This window comes from Sciurus carolinensis, chromosome 9 (genome assembly GCF_902686445.1).
Source record: "Sciurus carolinensis chromosome 9, mSciCar1.2, whole genome shotgun sequence".
Lineage (NCBI taxonomy): Eukaryota > Metazoa > Chordata > Mammalia > Rodentia > Sciuridae > Sciurus > Sciurus carolinensis.
Window position 1 is genome coordinate 43,716,970 of NC_062221.1, and position 24,999 is coordinate 43,741,968.

At 34.5% G+C, this 24,999-nt stretch overlaps 1 protein-coding gene across 1 annotated transcript in view; it reads right to left on the reverse strand.

Moving 5' to 3' along the window:
- Window positions 1-24,999, reverse strand: part of Spata16 (spermatogenesis associated 16) — a 241,235-nt gene that overhangs the window by 149,365 nt on the left and 66,871 nt on the right. Inside the window, exon 3 of the mRNA XM_047565397.1 lies at window positions 1,223-1,312. Coding sequence (XP_047421353.1) covers window positions 1,223-1,312 — 90 coding nt within the window. The remainder of the gene's footprint in view (window positions 1-1,222; window positions 1,313-24,999) is intronic.

Sequence of the window (24,999 nt, forward strand, 5' to 3'; positions counted from 1 at the left end):
TTATCATCTCTTAATTTCACTCTCATTCCCACAGTTAGGAAAAGTGTATGGGTAGAAAGTAAGCCACTGGGACAATTTGTTGGAGAAAATAAAAAGTGGAAAGAAATCATATGTGAGTACACGGGGAAAAACACATTCAAGAAATAGTATGGGGGAAAGGGAATGCAAAAAAGAATGATAGCAACAGGTAAAAAGATGATGTGCCCTACAGATTGTTTGACTGCAAAATGACAGCAGTTGGGATTCAGGCAATTCTTGGAACCATCTTACACAAAAGGAAGTCATGTCAACCTCATGGTAACAATTTTATGGAATGATTTTTTTCCACTTTGACTCCTTGTTTCCAGTTTCAGAGAAAATGGCATTATAAATGTTCTAGAGACGGTGGCTACCTGCAGCCTAGGCACCCCAATTCCTCTTAACAATAGATTTATCCTAAGGATTTGTGTTTGGTGTAAATCTAGAAACTACTCATTTTTTTCAGGCTGAATGCCCAGACTGGTAAAATGGAGTAAGAACAGCATTCTGTACATTGAGAGATGGGAAAAACTCTTCGAGAATAGGATTCTGTTGTGATGAGCTTGACCTGGGAGCGGGAAAAAAAAGAAAAAAAAGAAAAAAAAAGAAAAACGCCTTGGTTGTCACAGGTGAGAAGGAATTCACAGGGCAGCATTGAGGCTGTTATTTAACTCTTGTCATTCTTTGCCATAGCCTAGGTTCTGGAGATGAGAATATTAGGAGCTGCTTCACTGGACTTCTTTTCAGAACACATTGGGATCCAAGAAGCAATACTAACAACCCTTGGTGTTACCTAATTGATGTCACTTCCTCTAGAAATGGACTTCTGGGATCCTTTCCATGTGACTGGATTTCATCTTCAGAACACAAGAGTCACAGAATTGTGTCATTACAATCTGGACCAGGAATGTTCTCCAGAGCAAGAGGTCAAGTTCATTTCTACTATCTGTGCAAGTTTTCCCATCATTGTCAGTGACCTCATGACTGGAAAGTTTGAATTTTGCTAAGAGCTATGAACAAGAAATAGCTTTAATTAAAGAAAAAGATAGTCAATAATTGGTGGTTTGACATTTATAAGACAATAATTTGGGTAAAATCATATTCCATGAGAGAAATGGAAAGTTCTCTTATGCTATTACCAGAATCTGAGAACAAAATTTAATTTAACTTCAAATAAATCTTCACAAAGTTATAACAAACATACCGGGCAGCTTCTGAATATCTCTCCAGACATCTAAACACTGTTGCTTGACGAAGATGATTTCGAAAATAGGCTGGGTTTAGAACAATGCTCCTGTGAAAAGATAGAAGAAATGCAAACATGATTAGGTTTTTAAAAGACAATTACCAGAAGTGTAGAGGAATCAAATCACATTCATTCAATCATTCAATTTTATATACTATTTTAAAAAAGACTAATGAATGAATCCCTCTCTGTAATTGTTAATTAAGACAAATAAGCATTATTGAAATGCAAATTGTGTCATATAAGCAACTTTATACTACTGAATATCTTCTGTAGTTCTGATAATGACAAAGAATTTTAATTCAACCTATATTACATATAAGACATGCTATTTTATTTGCTTATGTTAATAAATCAGGTAAAACTCATAGGTTATTTTTGCTAAGTCTACTTTTAATAAAAGAGGAGGCTGTTGACTGCTGAATTTCAATGGAAAGAAATGAACCGCAACTTGGGTGACATGCCCATTTGAATTTTGTAATTAGGTTTTGTATCTTACCCTTGCTGGATGATGTAGTGGCGTGAACTGGCAAAATCCCACCTCGCTTTGGGCCCTTTCTTTTTCTTGACTGAAATTACAAGGCTTAACTTACAGATAAGATGATCTGTCCATCCTTGCTTGCTGACTCTTCCATTATTTCCTGGAGTTCTGGAATCTCAGTCCAAATTTGGTTGAGATAATGGCCACTCCTCAGTTGCCTTCCCTCCCCCTAGAAATAAACTGGTGGACATTTTCCTTCTTGTTTTCTTGAAAGACTACGATGGATAGGCACTATTCAAGGCATTCCATATAATGATGTGAACTAGATAGGTGCACTCTGTACCCCATCAACTAGGAATAGTAATTTGGTAAAGGTTTGGAATGTAGCTTAGAGATGTGTGGTTCAAAATGTTACAGAAATTATATAGGATCACAAGTAACATTCTGTGAGTCTGTTATTATTGCAAGCTGATAATTACTTAGAATTGGTTTATTATTGATGTAAGTTGTTCTTAACTTGTTTCTTTCTTTTTTTTTTTTTTTTTTTTTTTGAAAGGTGCACAGAACTTTTTGATAGTTAATGGAAGCTATAAACTTCTGTCCAAAAAGATGCATGCAAAATTTGCCCAACTTTAGGGAACTCATGTGACCCCTTCAGGGTCATTCATGAAATTTGGGTTAAAAAACATGCAGACTAAAATAATTCCATTCTCAGAAACATTTCTTATGAAAAGACAAAAATGGAAAAAATCTATCTGGTTCGTGAAGAATTGTAGAATTATATGGAGATGAAGTAGATTGATTGTATAATTTAACTCACTTTAAAAACAAACCCAAACCAGAGAGTTTAAGGGAACTTTCTAAAACCATACATAATTAGTTGAAGAGTTATTTCAAGTTTGTGTTTCCATCTTTAGCCACAAAGGTCTGTATCATACCTTACTGCATCTCCTGTGATGAATTCCAAATTACAGGGGTCTGAGTTAATGAGGTTTTGCTGTATGTCCAGCTAATAATTTGTGAAAATTAGCACATTAATCCCCTAAGAATATATGTCATTTCCTTTGGTGAGTTCTGACTAAAATGCAGGAATTTAAAAATGATCACATGGTTATTTTGATGTCAATGTAAAACTACAAATATCTACCATTGATACTTTCTATTTATTTAGAAAAAAGTATATTTAAAAACTATGTTTACATATTTTATCCCATGTGAAAACAATCTTATAAAAGCAAGTGAACATGACTAAGATTAGTGTTCTGACCGAGACCTGGATTTTCTGATTCCAATCAAAATTGTTTCTTTCATATCAAAACTAATTCTCTCCACTTTACCATCATTTATTCATTTACGCATATTTATTAAGCATTTACAAATGTGATGGGACACAGTCCTTAATGAATGAATGTTTTTAGACTTGAGTATCTCTTGACACATAAGAAAATATTCTGGTTTTGATAAACTACTTTCCAAGATATTGCTGCGCCAAATAAGTTCTTTTGACAAAAATTGATTGGATTGGAGAAAAGAATGGCATGCTGTGAACAGGAGGAGTAGAAAGGGAAAAGCTTTAAAAAGAGACATCAAAGTGACTTTGGATGTAGATAGAAGAGGTTTTTTTGTGGGTAGTAAGAATTGGTGTGGAAATTGTTTCAATAAGATTTTTAAAAAGGATTAAAATTGGGAAAAAGTGATTGTCATCATGAGCCCTATTTGATGAAGAAATACAAGCATAGGGCATGATTCCTATTGTTAGAATAGTTTTTGATCATGATGCCACCTGACTAGAACCTTCATAAGAAGGACCCAAAGAAGACCCAGTCCCAGTCTCTACCCTGAAGGTGAAGTTATGAAAGAATGATTAGAAATAAAGAAGTATAACATCTGGTAATCTATTATTTTTTATTCTCTTACAATTATTGCACTATTCACTGTGTGTTTATTATATGCCCCTATTAGACATTTGGCAAGCAAATGCTAATGGTGATTGTACAACCTAGATTTCACACTTTTATCACCTTATTGATGCTTTTAAAAATGGAATATCCTTTTTAAAGACATATTTTGTGTTGTATGCAACTTATAGAGAAAAATGATGATTTGTCCTTTAAAAAGTTCCTAATCATTTGTCATTTGAGGAGATGCAGGAGGCCATCTATGATCAACATGGACAATCTTGCTGGGGCTACAGTTAAAAACAACAACAACTATAATGTAATCAGAGAGAGGTCTCTGTGCTGATTAGTTTGATTTTATCACAGAGGAAATAAATCTGATTTAGCTATGCTGATAAAGCTTTTGGTCAAAACCAAGAACCATGTTAGGGAGAATAGCTAAGTTATAGAAGTCATGGAATTTTTGTCAAAGGAATGGAGTTGGTGTTTGTAACAGACAAATCATTACTCACTCAGTTGATTAGACCCATTGTAAGAGAATGGGATTGGGTACAATAATAAATTTTGTAAGAGATAAAAGTTTATTTTTAATCAATTTCTAATGTATAGTATAAGTTTTGCTTTTTATGTTATGGATTCTTTAAGTTTTATCTTTATATTACAGTTCACATAATGTGATGTGTGAATTTGTGCTTGTTTTATTAAGTTCTAGGTTTGTAAAACAGTGATGTTAGTAAGTCTATTTCAGTAATTTTCCCAGATTTCCCAATTCACTTGTCAAATAACTTTATCTTCTTTCAGTGAAATCATATGCCACTTGCCACTTTTTTCTTATGCTAAGCTCACATGCACATTTAAGTCTATGACTGGACCTTGTATTCTATGCTTTCAATATGTCTATTTCTATTTCTCTAGTTGAAACTGGATTTTTTTTTTGTTATTGTTGTTGTTTTTTGTTTTTTGTTTTTCTGTACTGGGGTTTTAACCCAGGGGTGCTTAACACTTAGCCACATCTCCAATCTTTTTTATTTTTTATTTTGAAACAGGGTCTTTCTCACTAAGTTGCTAAGATTGCCTTTGAATTTGTGTTCCTCCTGAGTTGGCCTCCCCAGACGCTAGTATTATAGGCATATACCACTGTGCTGGGCTAAAACTGTCTTGTTTTTAATTTACAGTACATTTTAATTTCTGGAAGGGAAAGAACTGTCTAATGTTCTCTTTGTGAAAAAACAAGCAAACTAACATGGCATATCTATTCTTCCTCATTAAATTTATAATCTGTTTTTGTAAATTACAGAGACATTATTTAGTGTTTTTTAAATTGATGCTAAGTTAAAGATCTTAGATTAAAAAGGAAGAATAGATATTTTTATACTATTGTCTTCCAACTCAGAAATGTGACATTTTTCTTTACTTATTCTTTAATGTCTCTCAGTAATATTTTAACCATTCACCTTTATAAAGTAGAAAAATTTCTAATTTATTGTTAATTCTTAAGTTTTAAAGTTATGCATGAGAATGTATGTCTATGCACACATATATACATACATTTATCAATATATGTACCACTCAAAGAATGATCAAAATCAGCACCAAAGAGATTTTTAGACATGTAAAATCTTGATTCTCACCTTAAACCTACTGAATCTACATTTTAAAAGATTTTTAAGTAATCTGTAGGCACACTGAAGTTTGAGAACAACTATATATATTACATATATGCATAATAAGCATGGAATTTATTCCATTATATTTCCTTACTTATTTTTGTTCTAATTAGTTATCCATGACAGTAGAATGCATTTATGCATTTTGATAAATCATACATAAAAGGAGTATATTTCCTGACTTTTTACTGGTGGTATTTAGATTTCTATGTTAACAAATTTATTTTATATTGATGTAACAATATCACAATCACTTAGTTTTATTCACATTATCTGTAAATCCTTATGTTTGGTTACTGCTTTTCAATATTCATATTTAATTTTCTTTCTATACTGCATAGGACATATATTTTTAAAAGAATTTAAATAAACAGGGTATGTAGGAGTGCTTTAGTATTTCAATGATATTTATGATTATAAATCAATTTGAGAAAAACAGAAATATTATTTCAAAGAGAGGTTATCAGAAAAAAAATTTTTTTTCAAATGTCTTTGACATAATCTGGTGGACTGTCTTTTGATCTTTTATAGAAATGAATTAGACTGATGACTCATTCAAAAAAAGCTTAAAAAACAAGTGAAATATTAAAATCAATGAGTAAGGAAGTTAATTATAAAACAAAACCACAGTTAATAAAACAACTAGCATGCAAGTAATTTTCTTTGTATGGTTCTTATAAAATACTGTACTAAAATTGAACTGCCAAGTATTTAGACTTTATTTATATTTTTAGTCAAACAGATCTTAGATTTAGCTATAAATTCAATTGTTTTGTTTTTCAATACTCATTTCCACTTTTAGATAGTCATCCCCTGGTATCCCTGGAGAATTGGTTCCAAAATTCCTGTTGACATCTGTGATGTTCAAATCCTTTTATAAAATACTGTAGTTTTTCAAAATAACCTATGAGTATTCGTCCATACTTCTTAAATCATGTCTTTATTGCTAATAATAATTGCTAATACAATATGAAATGTTATACAAAAAGATTTGTTATACGTCCTTGTTTAGGGAATTATGACAAAAAAGTTATGCATATGTTCAGTACAGAAGCAATTTTTTTCTTTATTATTTTCTATCTGAAGTTGGTTGAAGTCATGGATGTAGAACCCATGAAAATAGAGGGTCAACTGTACTTATTTAAACTTTTTCACTGTCTCTGCAATTTATTTCTTATATTTTCAATATGTGGAAAATTCATGTTTTCTTCCTAAAGAAAGCATTAAGAGCTTTGAATTTTATTTTACTAATTTTAGCTTTGACCATATCCTTAAGAATGACAGAATATATTTTATTCTGATTATAGTTTTTCTCTCTAATATTAATTACCTTTAATTACCTTTTCCAGAATGTTGCATGAATGAAATCATATAGTACTTAACTTTCACTGGCATAATACTTTTGAGATTCATCCATATTCATATATATTAATAGTTTGCTCCCTTTATTGTTCCATTTTAAATTATTTGTGTATGCCAAAATTTGTTTAATCACTCACCAATTTATGAACATTCAGGTTTTTCTGTTGGTGGTCATTATGAATAAAGTTGCTGCGAATATTCATGTACAAGTCTTTTGATGTAAGTTTAATTTGTTGTGGGAAATATGTGAAGAGAGAATGTTGAGCTCTGTGGTAAGCATTTTTAATTTGTAAGAAATCGCTAAGCTTCTTACTAAACTTACTTCAGTATTCTTAATTCTGACCAGCAGTGTATGAGAATTCCAGTTGCTCTGCACCCTCACTAAAACTTGGTATCTTAAATGTTTCTATGTCATGTTGATATATAATTCCCTTAAGTGGTATGAAATGTCTGTCTTTGTCCCTTTTGATTAATTTGAAGTCCACCTTTTCTGAAATGAGGATGGGAACCCCTGCTTGTTTACCCAGTCCTTAAGAGTGATATGTTTTTTTCCCATCCTGTCATCTTCAGTCTGTGGATCTTTCCCTCTGAGGTGAGTCTCTTGGAGATAGCATATTGTTGGGTCTTGTTTTTCAGTTCATTCTGTCAGTCTATGTCTTTTGATTGATGAGTTTAGGCTGTAAACATTCAAAGTTATTATTGAGATAAGATTTGTATTCCTGATCATTTTGGTTTATTTCTTGTTTTTAATTTTACTTAGTTTTTCCTTTGATTGACTATTCCTTTAGTGTAGTTCCTCCCTTTACTGATTTTCATGTTATTTTTTTCCACTTCATCCTCATGTACTATTTGTTGAGAAAGTTCTGTAGTGCAGGATTTCTAGTTGTGCATTTTAACTTTTTTTAATCATAGAAGGTTTTATTTCAGTTCAAATCTGAAACAATTTTGCTGGATATAAAATTCTTGGTTGGAATCCATTTTCTTTCAGAGCATGAAATATACTATTTCAGGACCTCCTACCTTTGAGGGTCTGGATTGAGAAATCAACTAAGATCCAAATTGGTTTTCCCCTATGTGTGATTTTTTTTTTCTCATGGTCTTTAAGACTGTATCCTTATGTTTTTTAGTAATTCTCATTATATGTCTTCATGTGGGTCTGCTCTGATATTGTACATTTGGGATCCTGTAAGACTCTTATATTTGATTTTCCATTTCATTCTTTAGATTTGGGAAATTTTTTGATATTATGTTATTGAAAATATTGTGCATTCCTTTGATTTGTATCTCTGTTCCTTCATCCATCCCAATAACTCTTAAGTTTGATCTTTTCATGTTATTCGATTATTCTTGGAAGTTCTGTTCATGTATTCTTACCATCTTCTCTGCATTGGTCAACTTTATTTTCAAAATTATATATTTTGTCTTCATTGCCTGATTCTGTCTTCCAAGTGATCTAGCTGTTGGTGATGCTTTCCATTGAATTTATAATTTGGTTTATTGATTCCTTCATTTTGAGGATTTCTGTTTGTTTTTATTTTTAAAATTTCTAATTCTTTATTGAAGTGATCTTTCACTTCCTGTATTTTCTCTTGATTTCACTCTTTATGCCATCCTTTACTTCACAGATCAGGTTATGTATATTCAAAACTCCTTCTCAGACATTTCTTCTTCTGTGTTGCCAGTGGATTCTGTTATTAGAGCATCTTGTTTTGTTTGGGATGCTTTGTTCCCTTGCTTTTTCATGTTGTTTGTGTGTTTTCTAGCAGTATGCATCTGAGGTAGTACAGTTTCTATCCTGTAGACTTATATTGTTCCAGAAGGTTTCCTTGCTTTTAAGGGAGAGACCAATATCAACAGTACCCAGAGTAAACAATATATAGCCTTAAACCTAATAAATATATAGCTTAAACCTAATAACTGTTTTCTCAAAATAAACAGAAATGATGAATTCAATCACAATATACAATATAAACAGAAAATTTGCTAAAAGGGTTTACAATTTCAAATGGTATGAAATAAGAGAACAGAAGTAGTGTAGGATGTGATCTCATGAGTGAGGAAGAGAGAAGCTAGAAGTAGAAATCCACAGGAAGAGTGAAAGAGGAACTGACAGAGATTGACTGTTGGTTGGACAAAAGGTAGAAAGAGAAGCCAGGAATACAGAGTGAGACGAAGAATACATACAAAGAAAATAATTAAAAATATGAGAATAAAACAAAACTGCAAAACACCATTCATATATCACTATCCTCCACAAACTGATGTATAAAAAAATACCTTGCTCCAAACATGGTAGAGATTTTAGAAAATAAGAAAATAAAATAAAATAAATCTCAATGGAAAATTGAAGACCTCTGTCAGCATTCAAAAGTTTCTCAGCCCTGTTTCTGACTTCTCATGGGATTGCCAGGCCCAGGCTGATCCTCGCAGACCCAGTCACTATCCCATGGATCTGGGCTTTAGATAACCTAGGCTCAGTCACATTGTAGTCCCAAGATCTCAATGCTGCTCTGATTTGCAGAGAGACCACCAGTGATATGCTTGCACATGGTAGTGACCCTAAGAAGTAGCAGCAAAATGGCAGCCACCAGCACTTCTAGCAGGAAGATTCCAGGTGCAGCCAAACCTATAGGCACCGTGACACTGGATCCCAGGTCCTGACCAGAGTCCCTAGACAGAGGTGGCTGTGCCTTGAGATGGCATTAGTGGCAAACCTGACTGACCTCCTGGTCCCCCAGGCCCTGGCTGGCATCCTAAGAAGGATGCAGTCATGTGCAACCAAACCTGGAGTCTCCCTGGCAGCAGACCTTTGGGTGGTGTGGCAGTGTAGTAATGGGGGGGAGTTGGTGGCAGTGGGTGGTGGGTCAGTGGCAGCTGTAGTGGAACAGTGACTTTGGTGGTGGCTTTGGTAGTGTAGGCTTTCTGGTTATAAATTCTTTCAGCTTCTGTTTATTATGGAAGGTTTTTATTTTATCTTCAAATTTGAAACTTAATTTTGCTAGGTATATTAATCTTGGTTGACAATCATTTTCTTTCAGAGCTTGGTGTATGTTATTCCAAGCTCTCCTGGCTTTTAGCGTCTGGGTTGAGAAAACATTTGAAATGTGGATTGGTTTACCTCTAAATGTGATCAGCCCTTTTTCTCTTGCAACTTTTAAAATTCTATCCTTATTTTTAAGTTAGGCATTTTCCTTATTATGTGTCTTGGAGTGGGTCTAGTTTGATTTTGTATATTTGGGGGCTTATTTTTGAATTTCCATCTCATTTTTAAGGTTTGAAAATTTTCTGATATTGAAAATATTGTGTATGCTTTTGGCTTATATTTCAGAACCTCCATCTAGCCCAATGATTCTTAAATTCAGTATCTTGATGTTATCCCAGATTTTTAAAAATATTTTCTTCATGGTATCTTTACATCTTTTTTGTGTGTGTGCTTTGAAATTCGTTATTACAAAAGAGTCATAGGAGGTACTACCTACCCAGAGACAAAAGACAAATGACCAGGTCCTGTTGAATACCTATGGTCAACTTTATTTTCAAAATTATGTACTTTGTGTTTGTGACCTGAAATCCGTCTTCAGAGTAGTCTAATCTATTGGTGATGCTTTCCATTTAATTTTTGGTCTATTGAGTCTTTCATTTCCAGAATTTCCATTTGGTTGTTTTTCAGAATCTCTATCTCTTTATTGAAATGATTTTTTACTTCCTGTATTTTCTCCCTAGTTTCACTCCTTACATCTTCTTTTAGCTCATAGAACATTTTAACTGTGAACTTTCTAGATTCTTCTCTGACACTTTCTCCACTGTGTTGTCCATGGAGTTAGTTGTTAGAATGTTATGGACTGTTTGGAGTGATGGCTTCCTCCCTGTTTTTAATATTTTTTGTATGTCTATCCATCTGTTGGGATAGTTATCACTTCTTTCAAGCAAGGCTCTACTTTGTGAGTTTTTAAGAGCCCTGGATTGGGCAAATATCCAGATATTGATATTTTAAGTAAATGTGTAACCCCTGCTGATCCCAATATCAGCAACACATTGAGAGATGTCACTGAACCCTATTTACTATAATTACTTCAGAGCCAAGTCTCATACAATTCAACCTTATGAGAAACAAAAGCCTTGTCAATATTGTTCTCCACAGTTCCTCAAATCCAGTTATAAACTTGTAGTAGAGTTGTGGAATAAGTCAAAAAAGTAGTTTTTAAATTTAGTAAGTGCTATAACTTTAAATGAGGGCTTCTGATGGGGAGAAGAAAAATAAGGCAAAAATAAGAGGGAAAAGAGAGACAGAAAGAAAGAGAAAAAAGATAAAAAAGGAATAATTCACACCAATGCAGAAAGGAGAAATGGATGGTAATACCAGATAATGCAAGAGGATTAATAATTAGAGGAACAAGCATAAAATAGAGCTAGGAAAACAAAGATAGGAAGATTGAATCCAATTAATTTTTTAAACCATTAGATGAAAAGGGTTGAAGTACAGTGTTGGTTAGTAAGGCAACAACTATTGATAAAGTTAAAGAGTTATTTACACAACTGAAGTTGGCATTACAGTTATTTATTATAAACTATGCCAAGGCAAATAAATTTCTTATTGAATCTTGGTTTGGACTTCACTGGGGTCTAGGTGTTTAGCAGATGCCCATTGTTCTTTGACTGTGGATCCCTCCAGAGTTTCTGGGGCATAGGAGTCAATTCTCTAGTTGCTATGGATCATCTGCCATCCAGTTCTGGTTTGTCAGCTCAGATGTGTTGTGGTTTGGTTGTTTTTATTGTGTGCAGGAGTTCAGGATCCCAGCTCTGGAGTGTCCCCATGATTGCTCTGGTTTGCCATGTACCTACTCCCCTCTACAGGATTCTCTTCATGATGGTGCAGATCCTGGCAGCGGTCGGTGAACACAGGATCTCTAGTTGTGGATTTTCTGTGGGTGTTCTGCAGTGTAGAAGTATTTCCCTGGCTGACATTGCTCTCTGGGGTACTGTAGTAGATGGACTCACTCAGATGGTTCAACTGGGATCTGGTTTCTACTGCCTCAGGTTGTGAACGGTGGGCATTGATTCCATCTGTTGATTATGATGGATGCAAGGTCCAGCCAGTGTCCAAACAATGCCCTTTCATTAGCCAGTTGCGACAATGGGTCAGGCTGGGAGCCAGATAAGGCTGAGAGCAGTCACTTCCCATTTCCTCGGATCAGGAAATTTTCTGCCTTAACTGACCTCTCTTTGGCTACTTGCTGATGCCTTCTGCTTAAGTTTCCTGGGGTGTTCAGAGAACTTTTCCTAGAAGCCTTTTGCCATGGCTGCCACCACCCAGTAATCTCTGTGTCACTGAGTCTTCAGGCAGCTTCTTGCAGTATGGCCCCATGATTGAGGGGGCCAGTCCCTACGCTTCCCAGAATGCTACTCCCACCATTTCAGTGGTTGGGACTGGTACTGTCCTGATGAATTCACTTTCCTCTGCTTGGGGCCAAAGCTACTTTGCTACCCCATCACTGTCTGGGTTCGATGGAAGCTGGACAGAGCTTTCTGCCTTTGTCTGGGTCAAGGAGGCTGAGCAGAGAACTAGGGTAGGGGCACTTCCCCACACAGGTCTGCCCCACTCCCCTTGTTCATGACAAGAGGGAGAGGGAGGGAGTTTCAGTGACTTTTAGCTAGTAGTGATCCCTCTAGAAGTCCTTTCTAACCAGGGGAATTCCCTCTGGTTTAACCTGCAGCTGTCTGAGCATTTAAGGGATGACTACTTGTCTGAGGGTCCCCCAGCTCAGCTTTTCACATTTGGTTTTAAGCTGTTTGCTCTGCTTTAGCAACAGTGTTGTTCCTGTTACGCTTTAACATTTGTCTTCCTTTCCAAACGTTTTTAAATGAGTGAGCTTTACAGCTTTTTCCACTCCCTCTTTCTTTCTCTGCTGGCACCACTCGTCTCTCACAGTGGTTTGGGTTGGGTTGGGGAACTCCACACTTACTCTCCACTCAGTAATGAATCTCCACGTCTCTCTAGGTCTCAGACTCTGTAACATTCAACCTTACAGCATTTATTTTGTCACCCACCTCTCAATTCTGCTTCTCTTTCTCTGCCTCCTTTTTGTGCTGTTAGATTAGGAATCATTGCCTAGCTCTCTCCTGACATCTTCAGGAACCCTTTGGTGTGTTTTGCTTCCACTTTCCCACCAGAAACCATGAGTTTTGGACGGGCCTCCATGAAGGGGAATGCTTGCCCTCACCTCCAAGGCTTAGAGCTGTAGCTTCCCACGAGATCAGGGAACAGGAAAGAAATTTCTTATTTGTGCAAAGAGGTCTAAGTCTCTTTACCTTGCTTGGTCATTAGCAAAGCAATAATTGATTCATCTTCCAGAAACCACAACCTTCTTCATCTCCTAATAAAGTGCTGAATTTAAAAAAAAAAAAAGGAATGTTAAATCTAGAGTATGGTATGCCAGGAACATGAAAATATTTTGAATTTTAGCAAAGTATGATATTCTTGTGAAAAAAATGGTGACATTCATGCTGGATAATAACATCATCCAGTAGACTGCAACTAGATGAAATTGAAGTATAATCTGGGTTATTATGAAAGAAGGCATTGCCTTACCCCTATCTGAGGACATTAATTCCATTAGTGACTAAGATTAAGAAGTAGAAAGGATGTCTATAAAATTTTCATGTGGCATAAATTTTACCCAACCAGGAACTAATACGATGACAGAAGCAAAATTCAAAAATGATCTGGACTAGTTAAAAATAAAAAGCTTATGGTATGGATTTAAAAATATCAGATTTACAACAATGATCATGGCTTAGTTTGCTCATGTAGAAAAGTGAATATTTTAACTAACCATAAGCTAAATATGATATGGCAATATGATAGAGCTACAAAAACTGTACATAGAATTTTATGTTAAATCAATAGAAGGTATTGTTCCCAAATAATAAATGCTATTTTCTCTGAATTGTGGTTTAGCCATATAGACTCTTGAATTCATCAATAGTTCTGAGCATATATCTAAGAATCATCAACATATTTGAGCATGTCTAGAATGCCTAATTGACTTGGAAAATAAAGAGTATGTAGAATATGGAATAAAATAAATGTTTAAATAATAAAATAATATTAAGAATTCAGTAAGTACTTGCAAATACAAGGGACTTCATGTGGAAAACAGAATAATTATTCTATGTAATGCCAGATGACGTTAGGCAAATACCAGAGTTATGAAGTTGCAAATAGTTCAGCTCAACATAAGGAGGGACTTAATAACCAATGACGCAACAGGCTTTGAGAAGAGTTTCCTTTTATTGAAACATTTAAGTGATATTTAGAATGCCATCTGTCAGGACATGTAGAAGAAATTTTTCACTGAGTGGGAGATTAGGCTAAATGACTTTCAAGTATATTTAAAAAATTCCTTATAATACATTATTCAGCACTGTGAAGAGTCTCAGATTTTCCCTACTTGCAAGTGTAGCACGCTTCCCTGACATAGCTTCATCTTCCACTTACATGATGTCTTAGTCTGACAGAAGGCATGAGCCCCCAGGTCTAAGAAAAAGGACATAACCCCTTACAGAGCAGCAGGACTCTCAGTATTGGCCTTTGCCTGCACTCTTTCCTTGGGCTACATTCCCAGACGGCGATGCCAGGTGACACTGTCACATTTAGTAGGTTGCATCACAGGAGGGGAATCCTGAGTTTAGGGAATGTGACTCTTTTGTAATGGGCTGGAAACACACCTGTCTTTCGTTCTAGAGGGAAATACTATCTTCACTTTCTAATAGGGGCTGTAATTTGACTTGCCTTTTCTTTCAAGGCTATTTGTTATATAACCATCTCTGAAAAGATAGTCGGGAGCAAAGGCCAGTCAGTGTATCGGTCCAAGACACACAAAATGCAGGAGTTGCATGGTAGTACATTGTCTTCCCACACAGACAACTTCTTTTTTTTTTTTTTAGTCCTTCTTATTTTTTATTTTTTTATTTATTTTTTAAATTATTTTTTGACCAAGTTATCCCACTCCCCGGTTTATACTCAAAGGCTTAAAATTAGCATACTATAGTAATGCAGCCATGTCAATGTTTGTAGCAGTTCAATTCACAATAGCTAGGTTGTGAAACCAACCTAGATTCCCTTCAACAGATGAATGGATAAAGAAACTGTAGTATATATACACAATGGAATATTATTCAGCCATAAAGAAGAATAAAATGAATTATGGCATTTGCAGGTAAATGGATGGAGTTGGAGAATATCATGCTAAGTGAAATAAGCCAATCCCCCAAAACCAAAGGTCCAATGTTTTCCCAGACAACTTCTGTTTAGATGTGTAGTCTTAGTTACATTCATATTATTAATAAAAAAGAGTTTATAACAAGGATAAAAGATATAGGAAAATGATAGGATGCTTAGTACTGAAGGAAGAATGGTTATATTACTATTTATATTCTTTCCTAGGACAGGTTTAAGGCAGTTGATAGACGACTTACAAGGTTAAAATTCAAAAACAACTGTAGGGAACAACAACAACATTGGATAACATCAACATTAACATCTTTTGTGCTTCAAAGGGCACTATAAACAGAGTAAAAAGGCAATCCATGGAGAAGATTCTGGGAAAATATATTTGCAAACTACATATATGATAAAGTGTTAATATCCAGAATATACAGGGAACTCCTATGACTCAACAATAACAGAACAATTCAATTAAACTGGACAAAGGATCATAATGGATATTTTTCCAAAGAATGTATATGAGTGGCTAATAAGCACATGAAAATATGCTCAACATTTCCAATCACTAGGGAAGTTAAAATTAAAACCATAACGAGATACTGTCTCACACACATTAGAATAACTACTATGGAAAAAAAGAAATAGAAAATAGCAAGTGTTGGCAAGGATGTGGAGAAACTGTGTGTATTATTTGTGAAAATGTACAGTGGTGCAGCCTCTAAGACAAGCAATATGAGAGTTCCTCAATATTAAAAATAGAATCACCATGTGACCCAGCAATTCTGGGTATAGACTCCAAAAAATCAAAAGCAGAGTCTTAAAGGAAACACTTGTATTTCATGATTATCACAGCATTGTTCACAATAAATAGAAGGTGGAAGCAACCCAAGCATCCACTGACAGATAAATGGAGAAACACAAGGTTGCATGTAGATAAAAATGAATGTTAGCCTCAAAAATCAAACCAGGTGATATGACAAGGATGAATCTTCAGGACATTATATTAAGGGAAATAAGTCACATGCAAAAAGACAAATACTATATGATTCCACTTATATGATAGCTTAGTCTGCTTTTGCTGCTATAATAATACCAATGGTTAATTTATAAATAATATGTTTAGTTGGCTCATGATTCTGGAGTCTGTCAAGTACAAGATCGTACAGTTGCATCTGGTGAGGTTCTTCTTGCTGTGTCATAACTTAGTATAAAAGGCATTACATGGGTCAGACAGAGATGGGGGAGGATAGGGAGGAGGTCACACCAAACTTTTTATCCAGAACCCACTCCTATAACTAAGCCACTACTATAAAAAAGACATTAATCCATTTGTGAGTGCAGTACTCTTATGAACAAATCACACTCTGAACAGTGTTGCATTGGGGATTAAGTCCAAACACACAAACCCTGGGAAACACTTCAAAGTCATAGCATACAAAAACTTAAAGTAGTTAAATTTGTACAGTTGAAAGTAGAGTGGTCGTCAGGTGATAGAGGGAGAGTGAAATAGGGAGTTGTTTCATGGAAATGGCTTCGACTTTTGCATGAAGAAAAGATTTCTGGAGATTGGTTGCACAACAGTGTGAATAAACATAACACTACTGAGATGCACTACTGAAGCCGGGTGTGCTTGCACATGCCTTGGGAGGCTAAGGGAAGTCCAAGTCCAAAGCCAGCTTCAGCAACTTAGCAAGGCTCTAAGCTACAAAGTGAGACCCTGTCGCAAAATAAAAAGAGCTGGGGATGTAGCTGAGTGGTAGAAAGCCCCTGTGTTCAATCTTCAGTACCACTAAAAACTAAAAATAAAATCAAACAAACAAACAAACAGAAAACAAGAAAAAGTCTAAGATAGTTTTATGTTGTATATATTTTGCCATAGTTAAACAAAATAGTTTAATGAGAAATCAAGATTAAGACTAGAGAAGTTTAGATGAAGCCTGGATGAGGTGAGTACACAATATTCATGTCATAAGATCCTGAAAGTCTGGTTGAGATGGACTACACATTTTCTTTTGGATTTACTGGTTGCTAATGAGAAGAGGGACATAAACTCTTTTAAACAAACAATTTGCTCAATTCAAATAATTCTTGTAGTATAATCAGAAAAATCAGTTTATTTAAAGATGCCTTATAATGTAAAATTTGTGTTCTGGTTGACAGATTTGTAGAAAAATCAGAAAGTGTTCCACAGTTGTTTCTTCTTTGGTTCTCTTTCAACATGGCTCATTGGCATGCTACCAAATCTCAATCTAGTAACCTAAGTTTCTGGGATAGGTGGAAGTAACTGGCATGAAAAGAAAACTACTCAATACTGCCACCACCACACAGGGATTCAGAGAAACAGTGATGTGTCTTCTTTAGCCACTTGGTTTGCTACAGAAGACCAAGATTTGGAATTAAAAGCTAAAATGATGCATAACGGTCCTCCACTTACTTCAAGGAATTAAGAAGTCCAGGTACTCAATTTAAATATCATCCACTGACAATCAAAGCAGAAAAGTAGAATGACCCAATTAAATTTACACGGTAGAAATTGAACTATTTTATAAAGTATCAGAGCATAAAATTAGAAATAAAAGCATGGTTTTTTAAAATAAGAAAACTGCAGCAGATCATCGTCAAATAAAGGATGTAGTTCTACAAAACAGTAGCAGAGTAATTTTTTACAAAAGCATGAAAGTTAAGGCTAACTCTTCTGGAAAACAACCGCTGGAATTCATTCTCAGTTACTTCCTGAGGTCTCAGCATGTTCATGGCACAGGAGAAGAAAATGAGTTTTGGATCAACAAAGAAGAGTACCTTGAATATCATCTCATATTTGCACTCAAAATTTCAATCAATTGTACAACTAATCATGTACAAAAATATCAAACTATGAAATTATCTCAAGTGAGCCACAAAACTTTATTTCTTGACAGGACCAAGAGTTTATGATATAAATACTTAAAAGAATTGGCCATATTGTCACAACACTGAATACTATGTAGTCAAGGGAAATGACACATTGTCCTTATAGATCTAGTAAAGAATGATGAGGATCTATAAATATATTTTCACTGTAGAATTTGAATATGAATTAGCTTATTTAGAAAAACAGAACTAGGGTTGAAGGATTCAAATAAAAAAATTAATGACCCATAATACTAAGAAATAGGATTCCTTGGAAGGAGGTTTCCTGGGGCTTCAAGTCTTCATCATAATGAGTATTGTTAGGGATCATGCATTAAATAACCATCAAAAATAAACATGGTACTGTACTGGATCTTTAGAAGTGTGCAGTGACATGCCTTTTTGACCAACAGAGAACATTTCTTTTGCTCTAAAGTTCTTTGAGTATTTTACTTGGTTAATTACTTTTTATCAAGGAAACTTTCCAATAATGGGAATGAATGCTTTCTAATATTATCATCTTTATATACATGGCACCCAATGAATTCCTTGCATATAATGGGCACTCAGTATTTATGGAATAAAAATGTTAATGAGATGGTACAACAATACTCATCCTTAGAAGCCACCAGAGAACCTAATCTTGTCTAAGATTCACCAGGGAGATCTATATCTATTAAGCCATAAATATATCAAGGACCATTTTCCACTAACTTTTGTGCCTATATTCAATTTGAATGCCAAATTCACACAAACTCATAATATTTGCCTTATGCAGATATAATTAGGAAGAAAGACATTTAATGTAATAAAAGGATATAGAAGTAGAGCTAGATGGGGCTTTTGAAAAAAATTCCCAATATGAAATTATTTTCCTTAATTTGAAGACCAGAAACAAATCTGATATTTTTGAAGTCTGTAATTGTGTCCTCTCATTTCCACCCCCATCTGTCAAATGTCTAGATAAAGTAAACATGAAATGTATTCCCATTTATTTTTCATCTACATTGTAATCCAAAGACTATCCAGTAAAAGCTGTTAGTAAATCATTTGGTCAGTTCTCTCAACGAAATAGTTTTTAAGTAATACAGTATATCAACCTATCTTTTGACATTTTCATTTTTTGTTCTTGACATTTTCTCTTAAAAATAATACAGTGTTGGCCCTATTATATTTTCTTCAGGGTCTGTGATACAAATACCAACTATCATCTCTCTTGTAGAAAAGTTATCAAGATTCAGAAACCAGAGATGCAGATGTAAGGCTCTATTCATCTGTCGGTGTAACTTGAGGGGGCAGAGGGTGGAGTCGTGTCGGTGGTGGTTCAAGAACAGCGTGTCAAGTTTCCCATGTTTTTTCTATTCTCTGTATAACTTGGGTGGGATGCATTTTAGAATGATTACTTTGAAAAGTACAATTAATAAATTCCCCTCTGTTCTAACCTACAAAAAATTACTTATGATTCATTCAACAACAATTATTGGGTGTAAACCATGTTCCAGACACTGTATAGCTTCTAAAGAAAAGAGCCAAAAGGCTAAATACATACTTAAGCTGATATTTTGAGTGCCTTATTGTATGGAAATACTAAATGTCTGCCTGCATTCTATTACTTTTTATGCTGTGTTCAAATAGCAAATTATGCAAGAATCTCTGAGATAAATGGAAATAAGTTATTTGATTCCATGATCTAATTTTACTGGACCATAAGATGGAACATTTATTCTCTGGGGACTCTGACAGAGAAATTTTAGATTTTCAATTTTGGAGAATTAGAGGGATTTTTTTTTTGATAGAAAAAGCAAAACAATTTTTATATTATATATAAAATATATTTGCTCATATTAATAGCATAATTTTTGGGTTTGTGGACCAATTAATCCAGATAAAATATTTTACCTAATATAAAGTCATTTGTAAAAGAGAAAAATATTTAACTATTATGCTTTATGAAACTTTTAGGACTTCTGACAGCTTTCTGTGATTTTTCTTGCTGAATTAGAATTTATAGGATTGGACCTTAAAGGACATTTATATATATAATGCCCATCCCAACTAAATTCCTAGATGATATACTATTACTTGAAAGTTTAAAGTCCAAATTTGACCTGGATATGAACTTCGATATGGGAAAAGCATTCAATGTTGTATTCAATATTTAGTTATAGATCAAATTATCATTACTCAAAGTGATTCCAATTAGGGAAGTCTACTAATTATTAATACTCTAAATGAGAATTAATGATTTCTCTTTCAAACACATACTCCTTTCTTTATTGACAAAGATGATTAAATACCTTATTTTGACAGTTCCTCCTCTTTGGCTCAATGTATTGATTCTCAACCTGATGTGACTTATATCAAATACAGTGTTCTCATACATAACTTTGAAAAGAATACTTTTTCTGAATACCTTTAGAAGTGCTGCCATTTCTCTGAATGACAACAGTATATATTGTGCTATTTTGTTTAAAATCATATTAGCAAACCAAAGGCTTGACCTCAAATAAAACTATTAACCTAATTGTAAAAAAATTATAAAAATACATAACAGGTAATTAGCAAATAAAAGCTTAGAACAGTTAAATTGTTTGGTGTATACAAAGGAAATATGAAAAATGAAAGGTTTGTAAAAGTGACTTATAATCATAGGTAAGTTTAAAACCTGAACGGGCTAATCTGGAAAGAAATTAGAAAGTGAGTTTTAAAGTTTCATTTTGAAATGGTCACACTTATGGAAGAAAGATAGAAAATCTGAATTGGGAGTACCACAAATGACTTGGTGATAGATAGAAAATTGATTTTAAAATCTGCCATGAAAATTTGCTTTGCTAAAGCAATAAATTAATCATCAAGGAAGCCAGGAGTATATTATAGAGTTGTTTATTAGTGATAGAATTTTTTAACTTTGTGAAAAAAATACTAGTGCTTCCAGGATGACTAAGCAATCACGTGATGGAAACCCTTTCACAAAGCACAATCATTGCAACTCTTCTGAAGGAAGAGGAGAAATCCAAAAGCTGGAAGGATACTGAGGATGCTCTCAACTAATACAATGGTTTTCTAAGTGTATCCTGCAGATTCTCAAGATTTATCTGGATATTGCTCAGAGGTTCATAACATTAAAACTACTTTTATAATAATGTTACTATATTATTTTTCAGTTTCACTGTGTTGACATTTGTACTGCTTTTGTAAATGCCATAGGGGGTAAAACTGTTGGCTCTTTTGCAGGAATAAAACCAGTGATTCCAAACTGTTACATCAGTCATTGGGTGCATTCTTCACCACCATGTGCAGTCACCTTACCAATTTTTAAAAAAATAAATCTCAATCCTTGAGTAATATGTGGTATGATGAAATGGGAAATATACATCAAGAACTCTGCCAACCAAATTTTGCATTTTGATGGATGTCCTGAGGAAAAGCACGTGTGCACTTATGGCATTGTTTACATTTGTGAGCTGACTTAGCCAGTGTTTCCAAGGAACATCATGTTTTACTTGGAAGAAGGACTAACAAACTATGATCATCAGACATGGAATTTGGCAGACATTTTCTTGAAAATGAAGTGTGCCTGTCACTTAGAGGAACACAACTGACAGTATTATTGCCAGTGACAAAAGTTTGAGGTTTCATGCAAAAATTATAATTTTGGAAAACTTACATCTGTTACTGTAAGTTTGACAGCCTCTCAATGCTTAAAGGATTTTCTGATGAAATTGCTGATATTGACAAAGGTGATTTTTAATTCGCTCTTGCATAATGAAATGTGCCAACATTTGGAAATCTACATAATATTTTCTGAATGACCAGTGGGTGATATTACAAATCCACACAAGTAGAGGTAAACAACCCACTTCCAGTGAATAATGTCTCAATGACTTTTAATGTTAAAGAGTACAAAAGTTGGTTAATATACTTTACGAAGTCACATTGCAGTTCATCTTTAAGAAACTATCATTTGTCAAGTGTTGGTAGTATAAGAGACATTAAAAAGATCTTTTCTTTTCTAATTATGTACCTTGTGTGAGACTGGATTTTGTTCATCTAATTTAACCATATTGCAATAGACTGAATGCAGAATCAGATAGGAGAAATCAGCTGTTTTATGTCAGATAATATATGGACTTGCAAAAATGTGAAACAATGCTACACTTCTTATGCATGCTTTAAAAACAGTCATTTTTTATAAAATATATATTTATGCTAACATGTAATGGGTTTACAGTCATTTTTAGAAGATAAATAAATATTTTTAATTTTCAAGTTTTAATTTCCATATGGTAAATGTTTATGGAAATGACCCCATAAGTAAAAACTAAAAATAAAAAAAATAGTATTGAAAAACATTATGGGTGATAAGACCAAAGTTTAAGGCCCACTATTCAACTAAATGGTCAAAAATTGGATGAAAGCTAAAAATTTAAGAATGAAAATGAAGAAGCACACGGAATATACTTGTTTGACAATTTGTATTGTATTACAACATACTTTCGCAATTTTTCCTAAGACCAAGAGGATGCATGCATGCAACTTCTCAAAAATTTTTAAATTATTTTCTTTTCACAATTAACTAAGAACACATTTCTCAGAGTCTGTATGTGTTGACCAGTTTCCACCAGAGGCACTTATAGAAAAAGGTAAACTCACAGAAGCTCACCTTAAGCTTATAAAAGTAAAGTTTATAGAAATCTAAAAATGTAAAAAGATTGAGGCTACATGTGATGTCAAGTTACATATTAGATTTCTTTCAGCTGTAAAATTATTTTTTTAGTTGTAGATGGACACAATTCCTTTATTTTATTTTTATGTGGTGCTGAGGATCGAACCCAGTGCCTCACCTGTGTTAGGCAGGTACTCTACCACTGAGCTACAACCCCAGTTCGTCTCTCATTCTTGAACACTCAAAAATCAACATTATTGTGAATTCGACTGTCTTTTGGTCAAAGTCATATTTGCTAACAAAAGCATAATAGCTAGTAATATCATAAAATATTTATATCCAATTACAAAATTATTGTGCATATGTGACCCAGGAAAAACACACGATTTGCATTTTTTCCAGTGAGGAAGATTCTTAAGAAATGTATATATCACATCTATAACCTGTAAGCAAAGTTATAGGTAGTGCCACCAAGGAGACATGTCTTTTCAAACTAAAGGTATTAATCGCTTAACATATGGCTGCTCCTCAGACTTCTATGAAATATGACAAAAGATCACAGTTCCAAGAGAGGATGAATATGAAGAATTTTTGCCATAGGGAGGAAATGAGGGAGGGATTAGGGAATATAGCAATAACACTAAAACCACAGAATTTTCAAAATGCTCACTGAAGCTAATACTCTGTTGTCAATAATGTAAAATACCTATGGAAATATCCATTCATGAACTGTGTTTTTCAAGTCATCCGGTCTTCTAAGGCAAACTATTAGCATGAGGACAAGTCAGGTGCACCTAATAAGAAATTTCTGTAAAAGAAGGAGATCAAATGCAGGCTAGTAAGAGCTACAAAATGAATAAGGATTGTCATCTGAGTCATGTTCTGTCTGAGTTTGCACAAACTGCTTTGTAACCTTACATGTAATAGCCTGTGTGGTGACTTCTCCATACCATGTGTCCCAGAGGAGACCCTTAGGACTGAGAGGGTGAAAAATCTTTGAAGGGAATTGCTTTGAGAATAAGACATAAACATTAGTTTTACAGTTTAGCTTGAGTAAAGTGGATTCAGTGAGAATGAGTTATAGTCCCTTGAAACTGTGTTGATTAAATTTGGAAATGTGGGTAGTCTTTCATGTTTCCTCCAAGCTAATTATTTTTAACAATTTTGGACATCCAATAGGCACCTCTCCACATATTACCTCACATTTCCTCAGTTAGTATCGGTCATTACCTATTTCAGCTTTTCACTAGCCTGAAAATCTTTTGGTGTGTCACGGCAACAAATGAGAAGGCTAAAAACAAACACGTTCCCATGGAGACTATCAAAAATACTTTCCTCTTTGTTGATGAGCATCAGATAGACTGACCACTCACTGAGCCAACCAGCACAAATGTGCTCATGAAAAGAAATTTGAGAATTGAAGTTCTTGGAAATATTCAGGTTGGACACCTAATTTGTTGGAACATAAAACACAGTGGTATGACTGGATGCTGTGGTGCATGCCTATAATCCCAGTAATTTGGGAGGATGAGGCAAGAGGATCACAAGTTCAAGGCCAACTTCAGTGACTTAGCAAACCCTCAGCAACTAAATGAGACCCTGTCTCAAAATTTTACAAAAGGGCTGGGGTATAGCTCAGTGGTAAAACACCCCTCGGCTCAATCCCCAGAACCAAACGATCAAGACAAAACCCACAGTGGGGATCTTAATGCTAAGATTTGCACAAGATTTTCCATTTGTGAAACATTCTCACATCTCTAAAATCATTTCACCCTCTTTACAAGAGTTGAGGAAGATGTTATCCTTATACATTGTTTAGATATGTGAAACTGAGACAAAGGGAAGTTAAGTGACTTGTGAAAGTCAAGGATAGCCAGTGATATCGCAGGGATTTAAATCCAGGCCTCTGATTGCTGAAGCCCATTTTTTCTATATTACAATAGAACATACAGCTCCTCTACCTTTTTTTATTTGTAATTCTTGACAACCTAAAACTTCTCTTCCCCATCAGTTGATCTTACAGGAAGGTTAGGAAGTAGAAACAAACATATCTCTTCTGTTCCCATTACTCACACTTACCCAGGCCACATTCTTAGATGCTTTAGAACAGTTAAAATCAAAAGTATATGAATCCTTTCAATACTCCAGTGAGAATTTACAGAGCAAGAGGCTTCAAAAAGGCTAAATGACTTCTTCAAAACATCAGAATAGAGTTTAGAGCTGGTGTATTAGAAAGAGGGAAATGAATATAAAAGAATCCTCTTAGAATAGCACATGAATAAACCCACCCACAGGAGTGTCTGTGCAGCCTCCTTGCCAGCTTCAAGTATCAAAACCAACATCATCTCCTGAAGGCATGGAAACTGCATTAGCCTCCCCTGATTTGTTTTCCAAGAACCACATGGAAATCAAAAGCAGGGAACTAACCAGTAATAACGAGCAGATTCACATCCTAAGACGGATCCCCAAAGGCAGATATATTGTTGCATCACAATACTACCCACTTACATGAATACACTGCTTTCTTGTTTGTGAAACGTTTTTT